The 19,891-nt window shown below is 47.5% G+C and overlaps 1 protein-coding gene across 1 annotated transcript in view; it reads left to right on the top strand.

Annotated features, from left to right (window-relative positions):
* The window catches only part of Notch2 (notch 2), a 140,441-nt gene that overhangs the window by 80,449 nt on the left and 40,101 nt on the right, over positions 1-19,891 (top strand). The window contains exons 6-12 of the mRNA XM_013349913.2: positions 8,607-8,840; positions 10,169-10,324; positions 10,889-11,077; positions 12,215-12,328; positions 13,068-13,181; positions 15,043-15,276; positions 18,108-18,218. Of these exons, the coding sequence (XP_013205367.1) occupies positions 8,607-8,840; positions 10,169-10,324; positions 10,889-11,077; positions 12,215-12,328; positions 13,068-13,181; positions 15,043-15,276; positions 18,108-18,218 (1,152 nt within the window). The remainder of the gene's footprint in view (positions 1-8,606; positions 8,841-10,168; positions 10,325-10,888; positions 11,078-12,214; positions 12,329-13,067; positions 13,182-15,042; positions 15,277-18,107; positions 18,219-19,891) is intronic.

Here is a 19,891-nt window from a genome sequence, read left to right on the forward strand (position 1 = left end):
AGGCCAGCCTGGTCTACAAGAGCTAGTGCCAGGACAGGCTCCAAAGCTACAGAGAAACCCTGTCTCGAAAAACTAAATAAATAAATAAATAAATAAAAAAGAGTTATGGAGAGAAACTCACAACGATCCCATTGAAATCAGGAACAAGACAAGGTTGTCCACTCTCTCCATATCTGTTCAATATAGTTCTTGAGGCAACTAGCTAGAGCAATAAGACACCAAAAGGAGATCAAGGGGATAAAAATAGGAAAAGAAGAAGTAAAACTCTCACTATGTGATGATATGATAGTTTACATAAGCTACTCCAAAAATTCTACCAAGGAACTTCTACAACTCAGAAATACTTTCAGTAATGTATCAGGATACAAGATTAACTAAAAAAAAAAAATCAGTAACCCTTCTTTACACAGATGATAAAAGGGCTGGGAAGAAATCATAGAATCAACACCCTTCACAATAGCCACAAATAGCATAAAATGTCTCAGACTGACTCTAACCAAACAAGTGGAAGATCTGCATGACAAGAACTTTAAATCTTTGAAGAAAGAAATTGAAGAAGACATCAGAAAATAGAAAGATCTCCATGCTCCTGGGTAGGCAGAATTAACATAGTAAAAATGACAATCTTGCCAAAAGTAATCTACAGATTCAATACAATGCCCAACAAAATCCCAGCAAAATTCTGAACCTGATAGAAGAGAAAGTGGGAAGTACACTTAAATGCATTGGCACAGGAGATCATTTACTAAATAGAACCCCAGCAGCACAGACACTGAGAGAAACAATTAATAAATGGGATCTCCTGAAACTGAGAAGCCTCTGTAAAGCAAAGGACATGGTCAACAAGATAAAACGCCAGCCTACAGAATGGCAAAAGATCTTCACTAACCCTACATCAGACAGAGGTCTGATCTCCAAAATATGCAAAGAACTCAATAAACTGGTCATCAAAAGAACAAATAATCCAATTAAAAAAAAAAAACAGCGTACAGACCTAAACAGAGAACTCTCAACAGAGGAATCTAAAATGGCTGAAAGACATTCAAGGAAATGTTCAACATCCTTAGTCATTAGAGAAATGCAAATCAAAACAACTCTGAGATTCCATCTTACACCTGTAAGAATGGCCAAGATCAAAATTTACACTGATGACAACTTATACTGGAGAGGTTGTGGGGTAAAGTGAACACTTCTGTATTCCAATCCCTTTGGATGTCAGTGTGTTGATTTCTCAGAAAGTTAGGAAACAACCTTCCTCAAGACCCAGCAATACCACTTTTGGGTATATATCCAAAGAACGCTCAGTTGTGCCACAAGGACATGTGCTCACCTATGTTCATAGCAGCTTTGTTTATCATAGCCAGATCCTGGAAACAACCTAAATGCCCCTCAACCAAAGAATGGATAAGAAAAATACAGCACATTTACACAATGGAGTACTACACAGCAGAAAAAAAAATAATGACATCTTGAAATTTGCAAGCAAATGGATGGGTCTAGAAAACATCATGTTGAGGTAACCCAGACCCAGAAATGTTCTCACTCATGAAGCAAAGAAAAACCAGCCCACAGTTCACAATCCCAGAGAATGTAGGCAACAATGAGGACCCTAAGAGAGACATACATGGATCTAATATACATGGGAAGTAGAAAAAGACAAGATCTCCTGAGTAAATTGGGAACATGGGGACGATGGGAGAGGGTAGAAGGGGAGAGGAGAAGAGAAAAATATATAGCTCAATGAAAACAATAAAATCAATTAAAAAAAGAAAAGAAAGAGTTATGTGAGGAGGCTGGAGTGAGGATGTCTCCAGGCACAGGGGACCGCATGTCTAGTGTTAAAGAGAAGGAATGCCACCACTTGGAGAGGCAGACAAAGGCAGAAGTGGTGAGGCTGGTGGTGTTTTGAGGTGAGAGCAAGAAACAGGAAAAGTGCTGGAATTTTATCCTGCAGAGAAGTCATAAAGGGATTAAAGAAGCAGGTGGCACAATCCAGCTTGTATATTAAGATCATCCTGGGAGTGCTTTATCTATCTATCTATCTATCTATCTATCTATCTATCTATCTATCTATCTATTTATTTATTTATTTATTTATTTCTTCAATATAGTGGAGCGACTTTTTTTTTTTAGAGGTAACTTTTTTTTTTTTTATTGAGAAAAGGAGAAAAAAAAAAAAACAAGTTTCCACCTCCCTGGGAGTGCTTTAGAAAATAACAATGGTCAGGCGGGCAGTGGTGGTGCACACCTTTGATCCCAGCACTCTGGAGGCAAAGACAGGCAGATCTCTGTGAGTCTGAAGCCAGCCTGGTCTACAAGAGCTAGTGCCAGGTCAGACACCAGAGCTACAGAGAGAAACCCTGTTTCAAAAAAACCAAAAAAAAAAAAAAAAAAAAAAAGCATTGACTATCATTGGTCATGAAGCAGGAAACGAGGTTTTTGTTTTTGTTTTTTTGAGGAGTCCTGAAGAAGATAACAGTATAGATTTAGTGCAGGAGTTCCTCAAGACTTTTGTATTTATCTCTGTGTACGCTACCCTCTTCCTTCCAGGGAACTTGTGCTTTGCTTTTATTAGGGTGCACACACTCATTGCCCTGCGGACGAGGCTCCATAGTTTATCCAGCTAACATTGGTCACAGTGGCCTAGCAGCCTGGCTTTTCCTCTGCTCTTTAACTTGAGAACTAAACTAGAGTGTGTGGGGGACGATGAGTCTGAAGGATAAAGCTTGGGGAATATTCTCCGTGGCCTGAAGATAGAACCCCCAGAATGCAGGTGCGTAGTGACTGCTGGCTGGAAGGATGTGTCCAAGGTGACATTGTCATGAGTTACCCATCGTAGGGAAGGGAAGAGGGTCAGGGACAGGGAAGCTAAATTTTATGCTTCTCATGTGGGGATTGTTGTTGGAATAAGAGTTGACTCTTAGTGGGGTGACTGATGAGATCAGAGTATTTCTGCAGCCTTCACCTTTCACAGGCTAGTGGGGCAGCTCCTTCACAGAGCACAGGGCTCAGCAGAGTTCTCTTTCTTCTTGGCTGCCTCCTGTTCCCTCATCCCAGTCACTTGCTACTCTATGTCAGACTGGTGTGTGTGTGGTGCCTTGAATTGTATAATGAGCTCCTTGAACCCTGGCTTGTTACAGCTGCTAAGTGTTGTCTGCGTTATTGGGCCATACCTTATTTGCCTAGAGCATTAGGATGGCCCAACCCCTGCAAACCAGTGTAGCATCTTATTTATGAATGGCAGGTTGGTGGTGTTGCCTTTGTCTGCAGCTCCACTGTGCTCTCTTCCTCTTCCGAGTTTCTCAGTCTTCATGTCCTTCAGTAGCCAGCTTGGATTCTGCTCCCATGTTGGAAACTGACTTCTGTGGCAGTCTCTCATTTCCAGCCTTTTTAGCAATTATTTCCACTTCGGATTTATGTTTCTAGTTCTTCTATAACCAGCTCTGCACAGTTGGACAGGCTAGCAAACCTCTGCTCCTGCTGGCCTCACCTAGAAAAGGAGCATTGGGTGTGTCGTTGTTTAATGTCAGTTTTCCCACAGACCCCAAGTGTATCTGGAATGCATTCTGAAGTGAACGGTAGATTTGGGAATGGGAGGAGAGAGTCGGTAGGATAAAGCTAAGCTGTGCCAGGTGCCGGGACAGCTGCAGTGGTGGTCACTGTGGGAGACCGGCATTTGGAGGTGTGTTTTGTCACAAGCAGGGTCTGAGGGATGGTGACTTAGTCCTGTGACTCGGATGGTGTAGAGAGCATAAGGTGTGCAGAGTCCTAGGGCAGCATGTGAACTCAGCATGTGAAGAGCTGTGAGGAGCGGTTGTTGGCTGGAGAGTATCTGAAGGAGAGGGCTAGACTTGCGGAGTGTGTCTGCCAGGCTGGAGCAGCAATTCGGAAGGTTTTCCGTAGCTTCAGCTGGTGTTAGTGTCTAAAGCCCCCACCAGCTGCAGTCGGGTGAGCGTGACATCTCAGATCAAACTAATCTGGACCCCTCGTAGCCTTAGAGAAAATGGCTTACAAAGACTAGCTAGTCTCTTTTCTTTTCGCCCGAGGAGGTTGGAGAGGGCCTGGTAGCCCATTCCATTGGTCCTAAGGTTAAATGGTAGCAGCCTGCAGTATGTCCATGTGAAGGTTTCCAAGAGGTGATTATTGTCCTCGGATGACTTGCCTCACTGAACCGTGCAGTGTGTTTGGGAGTTCACAGCATGGCTGGTGTTGACCCAGACGGCGGCGGCGTTGCCAGGACTGGTCTGCACTGACAGTTTAGTAGCCCGGAGAGACACAGCCACAACACAGGTCCCCTTTCTCACTGTGCACTTTTAATTGCTATGTAGCTCATAACTTAGTGTTCCCCCTCTTCCTGCTGGGAGTCACTTGTCACTGTGTCCACTGGTGTCTGCCCCCAACTGTCCTTTGCCTGTTACATCGGGTTCAGACCTCATATTAAAATTTAAAGCCTCAGACCATCTCCAGTCCTTCCAAACCTCAGCAGGGTCTTCCTTCTCAAGTAAGCCCCTCCCTCCCTGTTACAGGCAAGGGCTCTCTGCTATGGGAAGTGGGGAAGCCAAATGACCAGAGAGCGTACACCCAGTGCTCCTGTGAGTGCTGGAAATTTTCTCCTTCTGATGTCTCATGACCTCTGCCTTGCCGCTTTCACTGTGATGTTCATCTTAGGCAGCTGGGCCTTCTCGCTGGACCTTAAGAACTGCTGCAGTAAGGGGCATCGGGCTAGGGATGTAGCTGAGTGGTAGAGCATTTGTTTAGTGTGTGCAAGGCCCTGGGTTCAATCCCCAGTACTGCCAAAATGGGACGGGGTGGGGGTGGGGTTGTCAGGTCTAGAGTTAGCCTGATGAAGGTTTTGGTGGCAGCAGCCCGGGACTTGGGAAGCCCCTTACCCGTCCGAGCCTTACTTTCCCTTGTGGCAGGCTTCTGCCCAGGTTTCCTCCTGCTCAGAGTGGGTGTAGACATGACATGGACAGTCCTAGGAGACATTCCTTTGGGTGACTATCCCAGCGATTGTCTTCCGCATCTTCAGTCATAGAGCTTGGTGACAGAACTGTACGAAGAAGGACAGAAAACTTACCAGAAATGAGTTGGAGCCTCTTGTTCTAGAACCTGAGAATGATCTCTTTTGCAGGAGGTCATTCCCAAGCTGGCATGCCCTTAGCTGTCTAGATGTCCTGTCTAATGACCACATAAGATGAATAGATAATCTCATTGAAGAAGCAGTGAACGGCCCACCCCTGAAGCACAGTTCCCCTCCAGGCAGAGCTTTGCCCCTGTGCGTTTCCCTCTAACCCAGCGGAGTGATTCATAGTTGTGGTCCCCCACCCCCCTCTCTCCCCCTCTTCTCCCAATCCTCTCTCCCCTCCCTCCCTCTCAATGCTTTCTCTCTTCCTCCCACTCCTCTTTTTCTCCCCCAGTCCTTTCTTCCCTCTTCCCCCCTACCCCCTCAATCCTATCTTTTCACCTCTCCCTCCTCTCCTCCCCCTCTTCCCTTCCTCTCCTTCTCCATCCCCCTCCTCGCCCCCCTAGTCCTCTCTCCCCAACTCTCCCCATGCACTGGGAAGATGCAGCTTGCACAAGTGATTCCTCAGATGGGGCCACACCAAGTCTGGGTTGAGTGTAGAGCAAGGTGGACAATTACAGTCTCAGTTCCCCTGCGCTCACTGCCGACCCAGGGACCTCTGCGAGCCTGTCGCCCAGTTATAAATGACATGGTTTTCGTGACGGCTCACAACGTCTGCTTCGTTGTAGACAAACTGCCTGTTAGTAGAGTTTCCCAGGAGGGTCAGGTTTCTTTTCCAAGGAAATATTATTTAACGTACTTTTTCTTTTTTTACCCAGCCTCCCTTACAACAGTACATAAGAAATATATGTGAAATATTTTTAAACATTCAGTGTCTCATACCCAGATTTATCTCGGGGCCTCACTAAAGCACGATGACATGGAACATGCTTGCATTCCACAAGTCAGTGTGGTCGGGGCAGCGCAGCTGTCTGAGTTAGTGTAAGTGTAACAGGCTAGACTCAGCAATTACCCGGTTTACAGCAGCTCCTTACCTACTTCTTGGTCATGTGTTTATTTCTCAGCCCCGCCTGAATCCTAATAACACAGCTGCCATTCTTTGAAGTAGCGTTTCTGCTAGCAGCGTAAGGGAGCACATGTTTTGCAATGAATGCTATCATCGGTCCTGGGGTGGATGTGTGCCGCTCTGAGCTCGTCCTCCTTGCTTGCTCCTCCTTTGTTCTCTCCTTTACGCTCGTCTTCTCCTTCCCTTCATTCTGCACCCTTCCATCCTTACTGCTTCTCTCCTGCCCTCCTCTGCTCTCTCTCTCCTCTTCCCCTTCCCTTTTCCTTTTCCTTTCTTCTTTTCGGTTTTTCAAGGCAGGGTTTGTTTCTCTTTTGCCTTGGCACACTGTAGACCAGGCTGGTCTCAAACTCACAGAGATCCACCTGCCTCTGCCTCCCGAGTGCAGGGATTAAAGGCGTGCCCTGCTTCTGCCTGGCCGACCCCCTCCCTTTTCTCTCCCTCCCTTCGTCCCCTCCCCCTTCCCTTACTCACCCCGCTTTTCATTACTACACCTCACTCCTTCACTCCCTTCGTTGACCCATTCCTTCTTTCCTTCACTCATTGGCTCCCTTCCCCCTTTCTCACTTAGTTTGGAGTCATTGATACTTTAAGCGAACTTGGTAGAAACGCATCCTAAATCAGGAAACTCACTGCACAGAGCCTGCTCAGGACTGCGCTGCGGGGGCTCACAGACAGCTGACTTCAGGGTTTGAGTGCCACCAAGGTGCTCTGTTTTACTCTGCACTTCTGAGTCACCCTGACCACTTTCTCTGCAGACAGCTGCCTTTCCCATTGTGTCCTGTGGCATAGTGTTCTTAGTTCACTAGTTTGGAAAGAGACACAGTGATGTAACTTGGATCCGGTGCCCGTCCTGTATCCCGCAGTAAGGTGTGCTCACCTAGTCACAGGAGCTCTCTCCGAGACCCTGCAAATGATGCAAGGGGAGGAACATGAAGATCTCTTAGCAGGAGCCTCAAGCATCCACACCCATCCTTTACACAAGGTTGTGACCTGTGCTGGGCACACACAGAAAGCCCCCACCAGAGGTGGAAAGTGTGACAGTTCTATCAGTTCTGTAGTAGGGGGACGAAGAGCAGCTGGTCAGCTAGGTTGGATCACACTCACTCGGCGCATCGCTGGGCCCCTTGTGGGCCTTCTGAAGTTATACAACTGTAGATATTCTGGGGACTGTGGGCAGCTTTAGTATTTTTTAAATTTAAACATTCTGTGCCTGACTTCTTTATAAAGAGACTCCTAATGATACTTCCCCTTTTAGCTGATCATTGAGGGGTTTATTTGTTTATTTACAAGGGAGACTGAATGGCATTTTTGTTTGGTTTCAGGATTTGTTATGATTTAGAGAATCCAGATCATCTTATTTTGGTTTCCTTTGAAGCAAACTGGTTTTAAACGGGTTCCAACCAGATCCGTTTATTCAGGTGGCCCGGCACCACACTGCTCTGGTGAGCCATGAGCTCAGTGTTGTAAGGACTAGAAGACGCTGCCTTTTCCTGTCCTTGTGGCAGCCGGGGCTCCTAACACATCTGTAGGAACCCACACCCACCAGCTCCCTTTGGTGCCCTCTGTGGGACAGCATGCTGGGCCTTGTTCCCGCAGGCTGAGACACTTCGCCCAGTCTCACTGCTCCTGGCTTTCCCTTTCACATCTCCCCCACTTTACTGGGCCTGTTTGTTTGAAATGTTTTCTGTGTATTGCTCACTCTAACTTAAAAAAATGACCATTTTGAGATATTTTGATATTGGGATGTATTTGTTTTGTTGAGATATATTTGCCTCTATTCTGAGATAATTGTGGCTTCACACACGGTTGTGAGCATGAGTGAGAGAAATGCAGGAGCCTTTACCAACTGCCTTGTGGTTTACACACCATGTGAGATTACCGCACAGTGTCCGCCAGCGTATTGACAAGGACCCATCCGGACAGAGAAAAAGCCCTTGCGCTTTGGTGTAGGGTTCCTTCTCATTTTCTCGTTATGTTTCTTCTGCATCGTTTACACTTTACTCTCCTTTTTTCAGTTTATTTTCTTTCTTAAAATATTTATTAATTTATTTTGATGTGTCTCAGTGTTTTGCTTGCATGTATGTCTATTTACCACATGCAAGCCCTCATAGGTCAGATCCCCTGGAATTGGAGTAAGAAACGGATGTGAAGCTTCTGTGTGGTTCTGGGCCTCAAACCCTGGTCTTTTGGAAGAGCAGCCAGTGCTCTTAATTGCTAAGCCATCTTTCCAACTCAGCTTTTTATTTCTTGGCCCAAGAATTCAGCTAAGGCAAGAGATCGACAGTTTGTCTTTTGTTTGGCCAACTGGCCAAATTTTCATTGTATCGTAGCTTCTAGAAGGGCCATTTCTTTTCTGATGAGTGTCATTTGGACAACTCAAGGGCACTTTAAAATATGTCAGAGGACATGAACCGTTGTAGGCCCTACTTGCATCAGCTTCCGGCAGCTCATACTGGGGCTGGTATGGCACGAATCATTGCTGACATAAGGGTCCTAACCCAGTATCCTTCCCCCAAGGGCAATTCTGCACGGAAGATGTGGACGAGTGTCTGCTGCAGCCCAATGCATGCCAGAATGGAGGCACCTGCACCAACCGCAATGGAGGCTACGCCTGCGTGTGCGTGAACGGCTGGAGCGGAGATGACTGCAGCGAGAACATTGATGACTGCGCCTTCGCCTCCTGCACTCCGGGGTCCACCTGCATCGACCGCGTGGCCTCCTTTTCCTGCTTGTGTCCAGAGGGAAAGGCAGGTAAGGCCAGCAGAGTGCCAGAGCTGCAGAGCGAGCCGTGGGGAGGTGCGAACACTCAGACTCCAGCCTTCTCCTCCATGTAGCCCTTCCGTCCTGTTTGTTGCAGTCTGAGGGGACCGTTCTGTGTGCAGTCTGCTAGTGAAAACTTAGTTGTCTTCCTTAGACAGTCAGCTCAGTCGAATTCCTCAGGACCTTGGCCTGAAGAGCACTCAGAAGTCCAGACTAGATGACTAACCCATGGAGTCCTTTTCAGAAGAAATACCCATTCCTTGAGAAGAGCGTGCTCCCACCGCGGTGCTCCTGAAGTCTGTTCAGGGAGCACTGCAGTTAGCCTGGTTCTCTAGACTGCTTCTAGGCTTAGGAGTAGCAGCGTACTGTGGAGTCAGCCCAAAAACCTGCACCCGGCCTTTCCCAGAGCCGCACCTCCAGCTTTGTGGAAGAAGCCTTGGCCAATTGCAGACTGGAAAATCCGGTTCCCACCAGAACCTTGCAGAACAGGAAGCCTAGTAGTATCCCTCCTCCCTCTTTCACTTCCACCGGGCACTTGGCGGATCCCCTGCCCTGCACCTGATCCGGGAATGCTGATGTGGTTAGTGGGGTGCCGCAGACAGATGAGGTTCAGTTCTGAAGCTAGTGAGATAGATGCAGTGAGCCCGTGGTCATTAGGTAACATGACGTTGGAGAAGGAGGATGCCAGATAAGACACAGGAAGCATGGGATACTTGACACATACTCACGTGAACACCTTTTATGTTTATCAGAAATTCAAATTTGACATATTTTCACATGAAAATTTTTATGTTTATCAGAAATTCAAATGTAATTGGACATCTGCTATTTTTGTTTGCTAATTCCAGTACTCTCCACAGGATATCTCCTGTTTCCTGTGTTCCTCCTCTAATGCTTTGGCCTATACATGCCCTGTCCTTGGACGAGCTCTCTAGCAGGGAGCTCTAGTCTAAGCCCAGGTTGTCTGCAGTAGCTGAGGGCTGTGGCTCATCCCTAACGGAGGAGCAAATGAAGGGAACAGTGCCTCCAGATCATGATGTTAAGAATTTGGTTCTCAAACTGGGTGATGGCGGCACACACCTTTAATCCCAGCACTCGGGAGGCAGAGGCAGGTGGATCTCTTGTGAGTTCAAGGCCAGCCTGATCTATAAGAGCTAGTTCCATAGTCTTCAAAGCTACAGCGAAGCATCATTTCGTAAAACCAAAAAAAAAAAAAAAAACCATTTGGTTATCCTGCTTTTGATTAAACAAAACGAAACAAAAAAAGCTCTTCTCTAAAAGATTTGTGTTTGTCCTCTCTATATTCTGTCCTGAGACAGGTCTCCTTTGTCATCTGAATGATGCCTGCATTAGCAACCCTTGCCACAAGGGGGCGCTGTGTGACACCAACCCCCTGAACGGACAGTATATTTGCACCTGCCCCCAGGGCTACAAGGGGGCCGACTGCACAGAAGACGTGGATGAGTGTGCCATGGGTGAGTGCCTGGGCATCTTTTCTGGACTTGGAGGTGGTATCAGTGAGAGTTTCAGTGGGACTGCATTGTACTTTAGGCGTTGTTACACCCAAACCTTGATTCTTCCTGTTCCACACACATAGTTTACAATCAGCCTTTCCTGTATGACCATAAATCTCCTTCTGGGAATTAAATAATAGGACTGACCTAGACCTGGTACTTAACAGAGGCTCTTGGGCTGGCATGATGACTCTGCTGTTAATCATGTACTGTGCTTTCAGAGGGTCCAATTCAATTCCCAGCACCCACATCTTTGTGCAACTCCAACTTTGGGGGATATGACCTCATCTTCTAGCTTCACACACACATGCATGTACATACTTAATAATAAATAAATAAAATAAATATAAAGTCCTACCTCGGTGAGAGGTTTAGTATAAGGAAGAACATCACAAGATTGGAGATCACTCTGGTAATTCCTTTTATAAATTAATGAATAAACCTGAAAATAGAATGTTCTTGCTTAAAGCGTTGTAACTTTAAGACTGTCCCCTAACGTCCACATCTGGTTCTTATGTGTTATAGCCAACAGTAACCCTTGCGAGCACGCAGGGAAGTGTGTAAATACAGATGGAGCCTTCCACTGTGAGTGTCTGAAAGGCTACGCAGGGCCTCGCTGTGAGATGGACATCAACGAGTGTCATTCAGACCCCTGCCAGAATGATGCCACCTGCCTGGATAAGATTGGCGGCTTCACCTGTCTGTGCATGCCAGGTGAGTGGGGCCGGCTGTGCTGACAGAGTACGTGGTGGTTCCCCATGTGCGGTGCCAGCGTGGGACTGAGCAGGGCTGGGTCAGGACTGCCTTGCAAGCCCTTTAATCGCAGAGTAAGAGACTGCTGGGGTAGTTAGAGCAAAGCAGAGCAAATCAAACAAGACCACCATGTCAAGCGCCACTTCACACACTGGAAAACCTCAGAAGCAGTTTCCCACTTGAATCATCTAAGCAGCAAGTTTCCTGATCCTCCAATAAATTACATACACCATCGCATTTCACTCACATAAATGAGACGTTAGCCACAGTTCTGCAGGCACTTGTCACTTACCCAGAGGGGGACACTAGCTCGTGTCCTGGGCTAGCTCTTCTGCAGGGCGCATTCTTGACTCCTAAAGGACAGAGAGGGGATGAGATGACAGTAGAGGCCAGCTGTGCTGTCTGAGAAGGGATGCTCTAGCCTCGGAAGGAGGTCCTCCTAATCCTGCCCTGCACCCCAAGAGCACCAGTGCAGCTGGTCTTTAGGAAGAGAGTGGGGGAGTCCAGAAGCTAGAAGTAGGTCACAGAATGTGGGGAGTTTTTGTTGGATTGCTGTCTAGTTGAGCATCCTGGGGGTAACCCTGGCATTGTCACTTGTCACTCTGGGAAATCCCTGACAGAACCAGTTAAAGGCTCACAGGCAAGAGACAATGACGACATGGGGAGGGCGCGTGGCCACGGCTCCTCACATTTCTGGTAGATTGGGAAGCAGAGATAGATAATAGGGCCAGAAGCAAAGCTAAGTTGTCTTAAAGTCCCATTGCCGGTCTGCCATGTCGCATGCTCCAAAGGTTTCATAGCCCCCTTACACAGCGCCAGATGGGGACCAGGTGTTCAGATACGCGAGTCTGGAGGGGTATTTCACGTCGATGCTGTAGCATCCTTGCCCCTTCCTCACCTTAGCAAAGACGTCTTACAGTGTCTACTCTTGGCTGACTGTCGGGACTTTTTTTTTGTAAAAAGCGCAGCAAAGTCCCTCTGTGTTTGAAGAAGTGTTTGTGCTCCTGGGGTTTGTAGCCATCTCAGCACATTTCTGCCTTCTTGGCTGGAATGCCCCTTTATCTGTGTCTGAAGCACGTGTGTGGTCCGTTTGTGCAGGTTTCAAAGGTGTGCATTGTGAACTGGAGGTCAATGAATGCCAGAGCAACCCGTGTGTAAACAACGGGCAGTGTGTGGACAAAGTCAATCGCTTCCAGTGTCTTTGCCCCCCTGGTAAGTGCCTGCCACCTGCCCCTCTGTTCTTCCAAAGCACCAAGCCAGCTGACCACAGGAAGGGGGAGAGAGGGAATGTGTGTGGGCTGTGCATGAGGAAATCATTAAAAGTGAGCTCTTGGGGAGAGACTTTGTGTGTACTGAGGTGGGGAACTGTTTTAGCCAGTCTGTCTTCCAAGTCTTTTGTGGCCTGAAGTCCAAGTCTGTTCTTGAATGACCCCTGACCTCCCTGTCTGTGTCTACATTTTCAGAGTGCTCACACCTCACAGAAGCACAGGGTCTTAGTTTTTCCTAGTGAGTCATATTCCTAAATCCCAAGACATTTTATCCCATTAACTTCAGGCAGGCAACATGCAGCAGATTTTTTCCAAGGTCCTCTGCCTCTGCTGATGTTGAAGGCATGCCAGCTGACTGCTGTGGACAGTGGCTTTTCCACTTCCTCTTCACAGTGAAGATCCTTTCAGTCTGGGAATACAGTTACTAGCTTGAGACTCCATCTTTCCATAGTGTCTCAGTTCCTCTTCCTTTTGGAGAAGATTCCTGTGCTCTGAAGAAGCAACAGTAGAAGCCCCAGGGCCTCTGACCTCTGAACTTTGCCCAGATGTTCCAGTCACCTGCCAGGGAGAGTCATCTGCTTGGTGACCCATTGGCGTATGCTCTGCCAATGATTTAACCCACTCTTTTTAATGAAGGAAGATTGGTGAGTCATTGATTTGTGTCGCTTCTGTGCCTCTTCAAGGTTTCACGGGCCCAGTGTGCCAGATTGACATTGATGATTGCTCTAGTACTCCATGTCTGAACGGGGCCAAGTGCATCGATCATCCGAATGGCTACGAGTGCCAGTGTGCCACAGGTAAGCACAGCCTACTCTCCATCGCTTGGGAGGCCTCTGCCAGCCGGGGTGGCTCGTGCTCGAGAGAGCTGTGCTGCAGACTTCCTGCTGCTCCTCCGGTACCCGCCTCCCTGTCACTGCCATGGTGGTTCTGCCCACATGTGTGATTGGTGTCTGTTTGTGGGAAGCTTCTAGCTGGCTTCACTGACTCCTCGGGAAAAGGAGAATTCTAGGAGAAAGCTGCCCCTCACCGAGGCTCTCTGTAGAACTTATGCAGTTCAGTGGCCTCTGCTTCTAGGATGCAGGTGGTCTTGAGAGTTGGCAGTAACTGACTACAGAGAGCTCTGTCTAGGAAGGTCCAGTACAGATTTGAGTCTGTATTCCCAGGAGATTTGGTCAAACAGATGTACATTTCTAGATCTTGGACCATGTTTCTCCTTGGAAGTGGATTTCATTAAGCCAAATGGTCACGTCACACTTGCTGTACAGAAGTGTACCTCAGTGTGGAGAAGGTCTAGAAATGATTAGGAAAGGAAATACTCCTTTGACTGAGACAGAAATCACGAGAAGGGACTGGAGAGCTGGCTCAGTGGTTGAGAACACTGGCTGCTCCTGCAGAGGACCTCGGTCTGGTTCGCAGCACCCACCTAGCAGCTCACAAGCATCTATAGCTCCAGTTCCAGGGGATCTGACACCTTTTGGCCTCTGTGGGCATCACACACACACACACACACACACACACACACACACACACACACACACACACACACACACACAGAGTGCACTTGCATATATACAAGCAGGCAAATAAATACCCTATACATAAACAAAGTCATGAGTAGAGCCGCACATGAATTAGCAAAGAGGTTCTTAGAGTATAGACTTTGTGCGTATGATTTCCCTCAGATTTCAGAAAAGCAAACTTAGCCCCCACAGTTGCGCAGAACGCCAATGCTTCTGTCGTAGGTGAGGATACTCCTCTGAGCTGCGTTTTCTTCATAGAAACCATTGCCTTTTGTTGGAGACATTCCAGGCTTTGTCTTCCAGCCAGCTTCTGTGGAGCATGACTTCACGGAAGTGAGGTTAAGCCCTAGATCTCATGTTTAAAAGGGATGAGAGGGCTGGTAAGGTGGCTAAGAGGGTAAAGGCACTTACCCTACAAGCCTGAAAACGTGAATTTGACTCCCAAGTCCCATGGAGCAAGGAGGGAACCGACTCTGAAAAGCTGTGTACCTCCACATAGCGTTGTGGCATATACACACCAAAGCAACCAATTAAAAATAATAAAAATAAAATTAAAGAATAAAAGGGAGGCAAACGTCCTGGAGCCTTCCAGGAAGAGGTAGGACATGGATCTCGTTATAGCTCAGTTGTGGGAACTCTTATCTCGTTGTCTTTCAAATGGCCAAGAGCAGATCATTCATCTTATTTAATGGGTATTTATTTAGAAGCCAGTAGCACAGCACTTTGAGGGGAGCTGTGGGACTCCATCTCTGCTCTCCAGCGTCAGAACTGGAAGACAGGATACCTGAAACCTCAGTCAGCCCCTATGTGTTGGGAGGGAAGATGCTCAGACACAAGCATGCAGGGAGGATGTGTGGAGCGCTCTTCCGGGAAGCCTAGGGCCATTGAGGCTGGGAAGGCAGCAGGGGACGCAGGGCTCAGGCTGGGGGCATTTGAGCTCTGCAAACTCCATCGAGAATCCTTGAGCCTGGGTCCCCAAGCTCGAATTCTAAATCAAACAAGCAGTTCCCACTGGCTGAGGCCACCTGTGGGGGTTGTTCCAGAGGTGGGATGTGCAGGGCAAATGGACAAACTGCCTTTGAGTGTCCACACAGCCTGTCTGCTAGTTTGAGATCCATCAGTAAACTTCCTTGTGCAGGCTTCACTGGTGTCTTGTGTGAGGAGAATATCAACAACTGTGACCCGGATCCTTGCCACCATGGCCAGTGCCAGGATGGGATTGATTCCTATACCTGCATCTGCAACCCTGGGTACATGGGGGCCATCTGCAGTGACCAAATTGATGAGTGTTACAGCAGCCCTTGCTTGAATGATGGACGCTGTATTGACCTTGTGAATGGCTACCAGTGCAACTGCCAACCGGGTACATCAGGTAGGACAGTCCCGCCCTCCTTCCCTCCCTCCTTTCCCCCTTCTTCCCTCTCTCCTTCCCTGCCACCGTCTGGGGTCCTTGGCATCGTCAGTCTGATGTGACCTCTCTCCCAGCCCTGGGTCTGGTGGAGCCTTGGCCATTTCAGGCAAAGTTAGGGGAAGGAAACACTTTGCCTCACACCCTGGTGGTTGCAGAGTAGGACGCCAAACAGCTAGCTCTGTTTCCAGGGCTCCTGGGTGGCTCCTGAGCCTGGAGGGGTTCTGCTAGCCAGACGAGGGCCAGCTCTCTCTTATCAGGAGTTTTGGAGTCAGTTTGTCAGGCAGCGGTTTCACAGGTTTCCCTGGATTCCATTTTACCTGTTGGGAATGATCCTGGACCCAGCTGTAGCTGTAGACAGAGAAATACTGTGTTCAAGATCAAAGGGAAATGTATTAGTGGAAGATTAACCAGTGAGAGCCTTTTTGAGCAGGGGACCTGCCAATACACAGGGTGATTTGTTGGGGGCTCATCCTGGACTTAAGGAAGTTGGCGTACGGAGGGGGCAGAGGTAGGGGAGTGGGTAACTGCCCTGATTTCATTGTGCTCCTTCAAATCCATTTCTTCAAACTTGTCAAAGGCCCTGGTCTCCATCCAGGGCCTCACACATGCCAAGTTTGAAAACAAAGTCCTTTTTGAATTGCTCAAGCATACGAAAAACATCCCATGCCTTCACAGCTGAGAACGCGGGCCCCCTCCCCACATTTAGATAACTCCCTCGAAGGGCTGAATAGAGCTTTGTGAGACCTTCCAAAAGCAATTTGCTTCCGGGCTGGTCCCCAGACATGAGAAATTGCAGTACGAGGGCAGTGTGAGAGATTTACAAGCAGCTGAATGGACGCCTTTAGAATGGAGGGGCTGCTTTAGGTTTGCCGTCTTCCCCATTGTAACAGACATCACTGGAAACCTGGCGAGTGCTCGCTTGGCAGGAACTTACTTTCCTCCAGGGCTACATCCTCCTGCCAGACTGTATCAGGTAGACTTTCCTTCGGGGGACAGAGGCAAGAAGTTGATATTCATGGTCTGCCCCAGGCAGCGTGCAGAAGCCCAGACCGTTGCCACAGCTGTTTGAAGGAAGAGCGTAGAGCTGCCTGTGGCGATGCAGAGCTACTGGTCTGTAGTTAGTGGAGAGGAGTGGGCATGTGCTGAGGACCTGCTTGAAAAGTCCATTTAGGAGACGTTGTTGGTAGACTGGTCATCATGGAGTAGGAATTTCTGATTCAGCTGTCATGCAGTCTCTGTTTGTAGTTTGAATTTGGGAGGAATCATCATAGCTTGCTAACCATTCCTGTGGTTTTCACTGGATGCTTAAAAGGAGATGGACTCTTCACTTTCGGGACCTTTCTCATCTGTGCTTTTATGACGATAAACTGTTGAGGTGATTAGTTCCTCTGGGTTTCAAGTGACCCAGAATGGCTTATCGTTAAGGAAGAAGAAAACAGCCAAGGGGACAGTCTAGCAGCCATATCGAAGCCACTTAGAGACCACAAGAATCTATGGGCTCACAAACCTCAGGCGAGGACCGCACAAGCAGGGCAGCCGCAGACCTACAGTCTCAAAGGGAAGACATATCAGTATGGATGTTTGAGGCCCAGCTTGATCAGGTGTCATTTTCAACTCAAGTGAACCACGAGCCCAGGGGCTAGAGCTGCCTTAGCATGCTGGGTCTTTGTGGGTTGAAGGTTAGAAGGGTCTCCTCATGTGCAGGAATACGAAAGCTGGTGAGGTTAGCCTCATCAGCACAGCAAGACTGCACAGTGTTCTGGAACTAGTGCAGAGGTGGTAACTATCGACACATATTTGACCCACGCACAGATAATTCTGCTTGTGAGTGAATTGACACGGTGACATTTGGTCTAGAAGTATATTCTTCTATGAGTTTTTATTTTTATCCCCTTCTACCAAAGGTACTCTGTGGTACTCACAGAGCTTTCTTAAATACACACTAACTAATGTAATGTATTACCTTGTATTAACCATTATATAACCATGACAACAATGATGCTTGGTGTATCCCTGCTATTTAGTTACTCTTGTCTACCAAACTCATGTAAATGTAGCTAGACCCTCACCAAAGAGCAGGCCAGGAGCCAAGCATCACAAGATGCACCCAGAATTTTATCTCAACGCCTACAGTAACCATCAAGCTTAAGGTGATAGATGCAAGTTCTAAAATTTGATTTCAAGGCTTAAATTTTATTTTAGGTGTAAAATATTATTAGCTATTTTACTAAATATGATAGGTTTATTTTCTCCTAATATTTGCTAAGAAATTGCTAAGACGAATTAGGCTTGATTTGTTTGTTTAAGTTGAGGTGGAATTCTGGGAAGGATCCTGCTGTCTCAGCTCACCCGCTCCTGGCTATGATGTTTTCTCCATCTGAGGGCTGAGAGTTAACAAGTTATAAACTGACAGATTTTAACCTCTTCACGAAAGCTATTCTTAGGTGAACCACAAACGTGTTTGTTTGGCTGTGGGTGTGTAGATATGAATATACAGTTGAGCCCCACTGCCTGGATCCTGGCTAAGATGCTGACAGTTCTCCCTATATTGCCTTTGTACCATTACCATGGCAACCGGCTAGAAGGGACAAATCATGGCTAAATATGAGTAGTCCAGTCCTCTTGGCTGCTCAGTCCTGGATTCTGTGGACTGTACTTGGCGAAGCATTGCTTTGTTCCGTTAGGACTGTCTGGATTTTCCTCAGACTTCTGACCACATAGCACCGACTGGGGACGGAAGTTCTGGCATTCCTGTGGTAATACAGAATCATTTCTCTGGGTCTCTTTTACAGGACTTAATTGTGAAATTAATTTTGATGACTGTGCCAGCAACCCTTGTGTGCACGGAGCCTGTGTGGACGGGATCAATCGCTACAGTTGCGTCTGCTCTCCAGGATTCACAGGTAATGCTCCTTGCATTCCGAGAGGCCTCCATTAGCCCCGAGTTGGAAAAGGGGCCCCTAAGTGAAAGTCACTGTTTTTTTTTTTTTTTTGTTTTTTTAACCAACTGAAAAATCACCTTTTCACCTCTTTCCTGTTTCTCGGAGTCTCTGAAAGGTTTGTGACCTGCTTCTGTACTTCTGAGCCAGTTTTCTGTTTCCAGACCTATCCTAAACGCAAACAGAATTTCCTTTAGCGTTTTCAGGCCACATGTTTCTTGCTCCTTGAGAACTCCTGGCCGACTGACTGTATCTCTCCGTCACTGTGCTTGGGTTAATGCTACCAGAGCTACCTTTGCCTCTCTCCAGGCAGTGGCCAGTGCCTTCTGTAGAGCTGCATCCAAGGTAAACATGCATGGAAACACTGGCTGCTTATCTTGGTCTCTTGCTTCCTCTGGGAGCCTGTTGTTTGAGGAGACCACCCATATTTGGCTAGAGTAAACAATCTCATTTGGCCCATGAAAAGAAAGTAAATTAAAGCAAAACTGTATTGTCACTATTCCTTAGGGGTAAACCTCTGGAGAACCCGCAAGTGTGCCCTCAGGTGACATATGGTCCACACATTTCTCTCTTCTTTTTCCTGTTATTAACATTGTCATTTAATTTTCTGGTTAAATTGTTGTTGGGGCCCTCACTGACATCTAAGTATGGGGAAAGCCTCATTGTGAGGGTACACTGTGTGCTCTGATCTTCTGGACGGTACCACACACAAGGAGGCATAGGGAATATTATCCTTCAGGAGTTGCCGTATGATCATGTACTCCCCAGGTGAGCAGCCCAAAGGGAAGCCAGAGCCAGGTGAAGAGAATGCCTGCCGCTCACTAGCTGGGTGCTTCGTTTCTCTCTGCTAGGGTGTGACCACGACACTTGGATAGGGACATTTCTGGCCCCAGTGGACCTCAGGTCTTCCTGGTCAGTGAGAAGCCCAGTGTGGTGAAAGTTCCATGCCTCCCACCCACTGAGGTAGCCTGGTGAACCTGGGCATCTTTAAGGCTCTTCTCCAAGGTCAAATGGGAGCTGAGAACAATACGCAGGGCTGCTGGAACGTAGTGGAGTTCCAACTGTAACAGGAAGATAACACTCAGTTTGAACGAATGAGTTACTCTGTCTGAGAGGGGGAACAAGTTGCTTGACCATCTCACTCACCAGAACGGCTACTGCTCCTCTGGTATTGAAGAGAGGCCAGAGAGTGGAGAGGCAGAGTTGTGTTCCCAGTGCCCTGCAGCCAGGGTTTTGCCCCAGGCATCTGACCTCAGAGCCCAGGCTCATTCCCACCACAGCCAAGGAGGAGCCTATTATGGTTTCCTTTGGGATTTGTGGAAGGTTTTTCACCAGACTTAGTTTTTTAAATGTTAGTGAATCATATTCTGTCTTGTTTTTAACATTCAGCAAATCAACAGGGTCAAAGAGGGAGCACATAGGCTAAAAATATTCTAAAATAAACATAAGGTGTAGCATGAAATTACATAACTAAGAGATGGAATGTTTTGCTTACTGGGTGGTGCCCTCTTTTTGGGAACTCTTTTCTGGTCCAAGAGGTTGTTTTGTAAATCTGTTGCTGGAAATGTCCAAGATTCATGAGCAATAACTGTGAGGTATTTGGGGTTTTTTCCTTCTATTTTATTTTAATAATTTCC

Source organism: Microtus ochrogaster, chromosome 21 (genome assembly GCF_000317375.1).
Source record: "Microtus ochrogaster isolate Prairie Vole_2 chromosome 21, MicOch1.0, whole genome shotgun sequence".
NCBI classification, from domain to species: Eukaryota; Metazoa; Chordata; class Mammalia; order Rodentia; family Cricetidae; genus Microtus; species Microtus ochrogaster.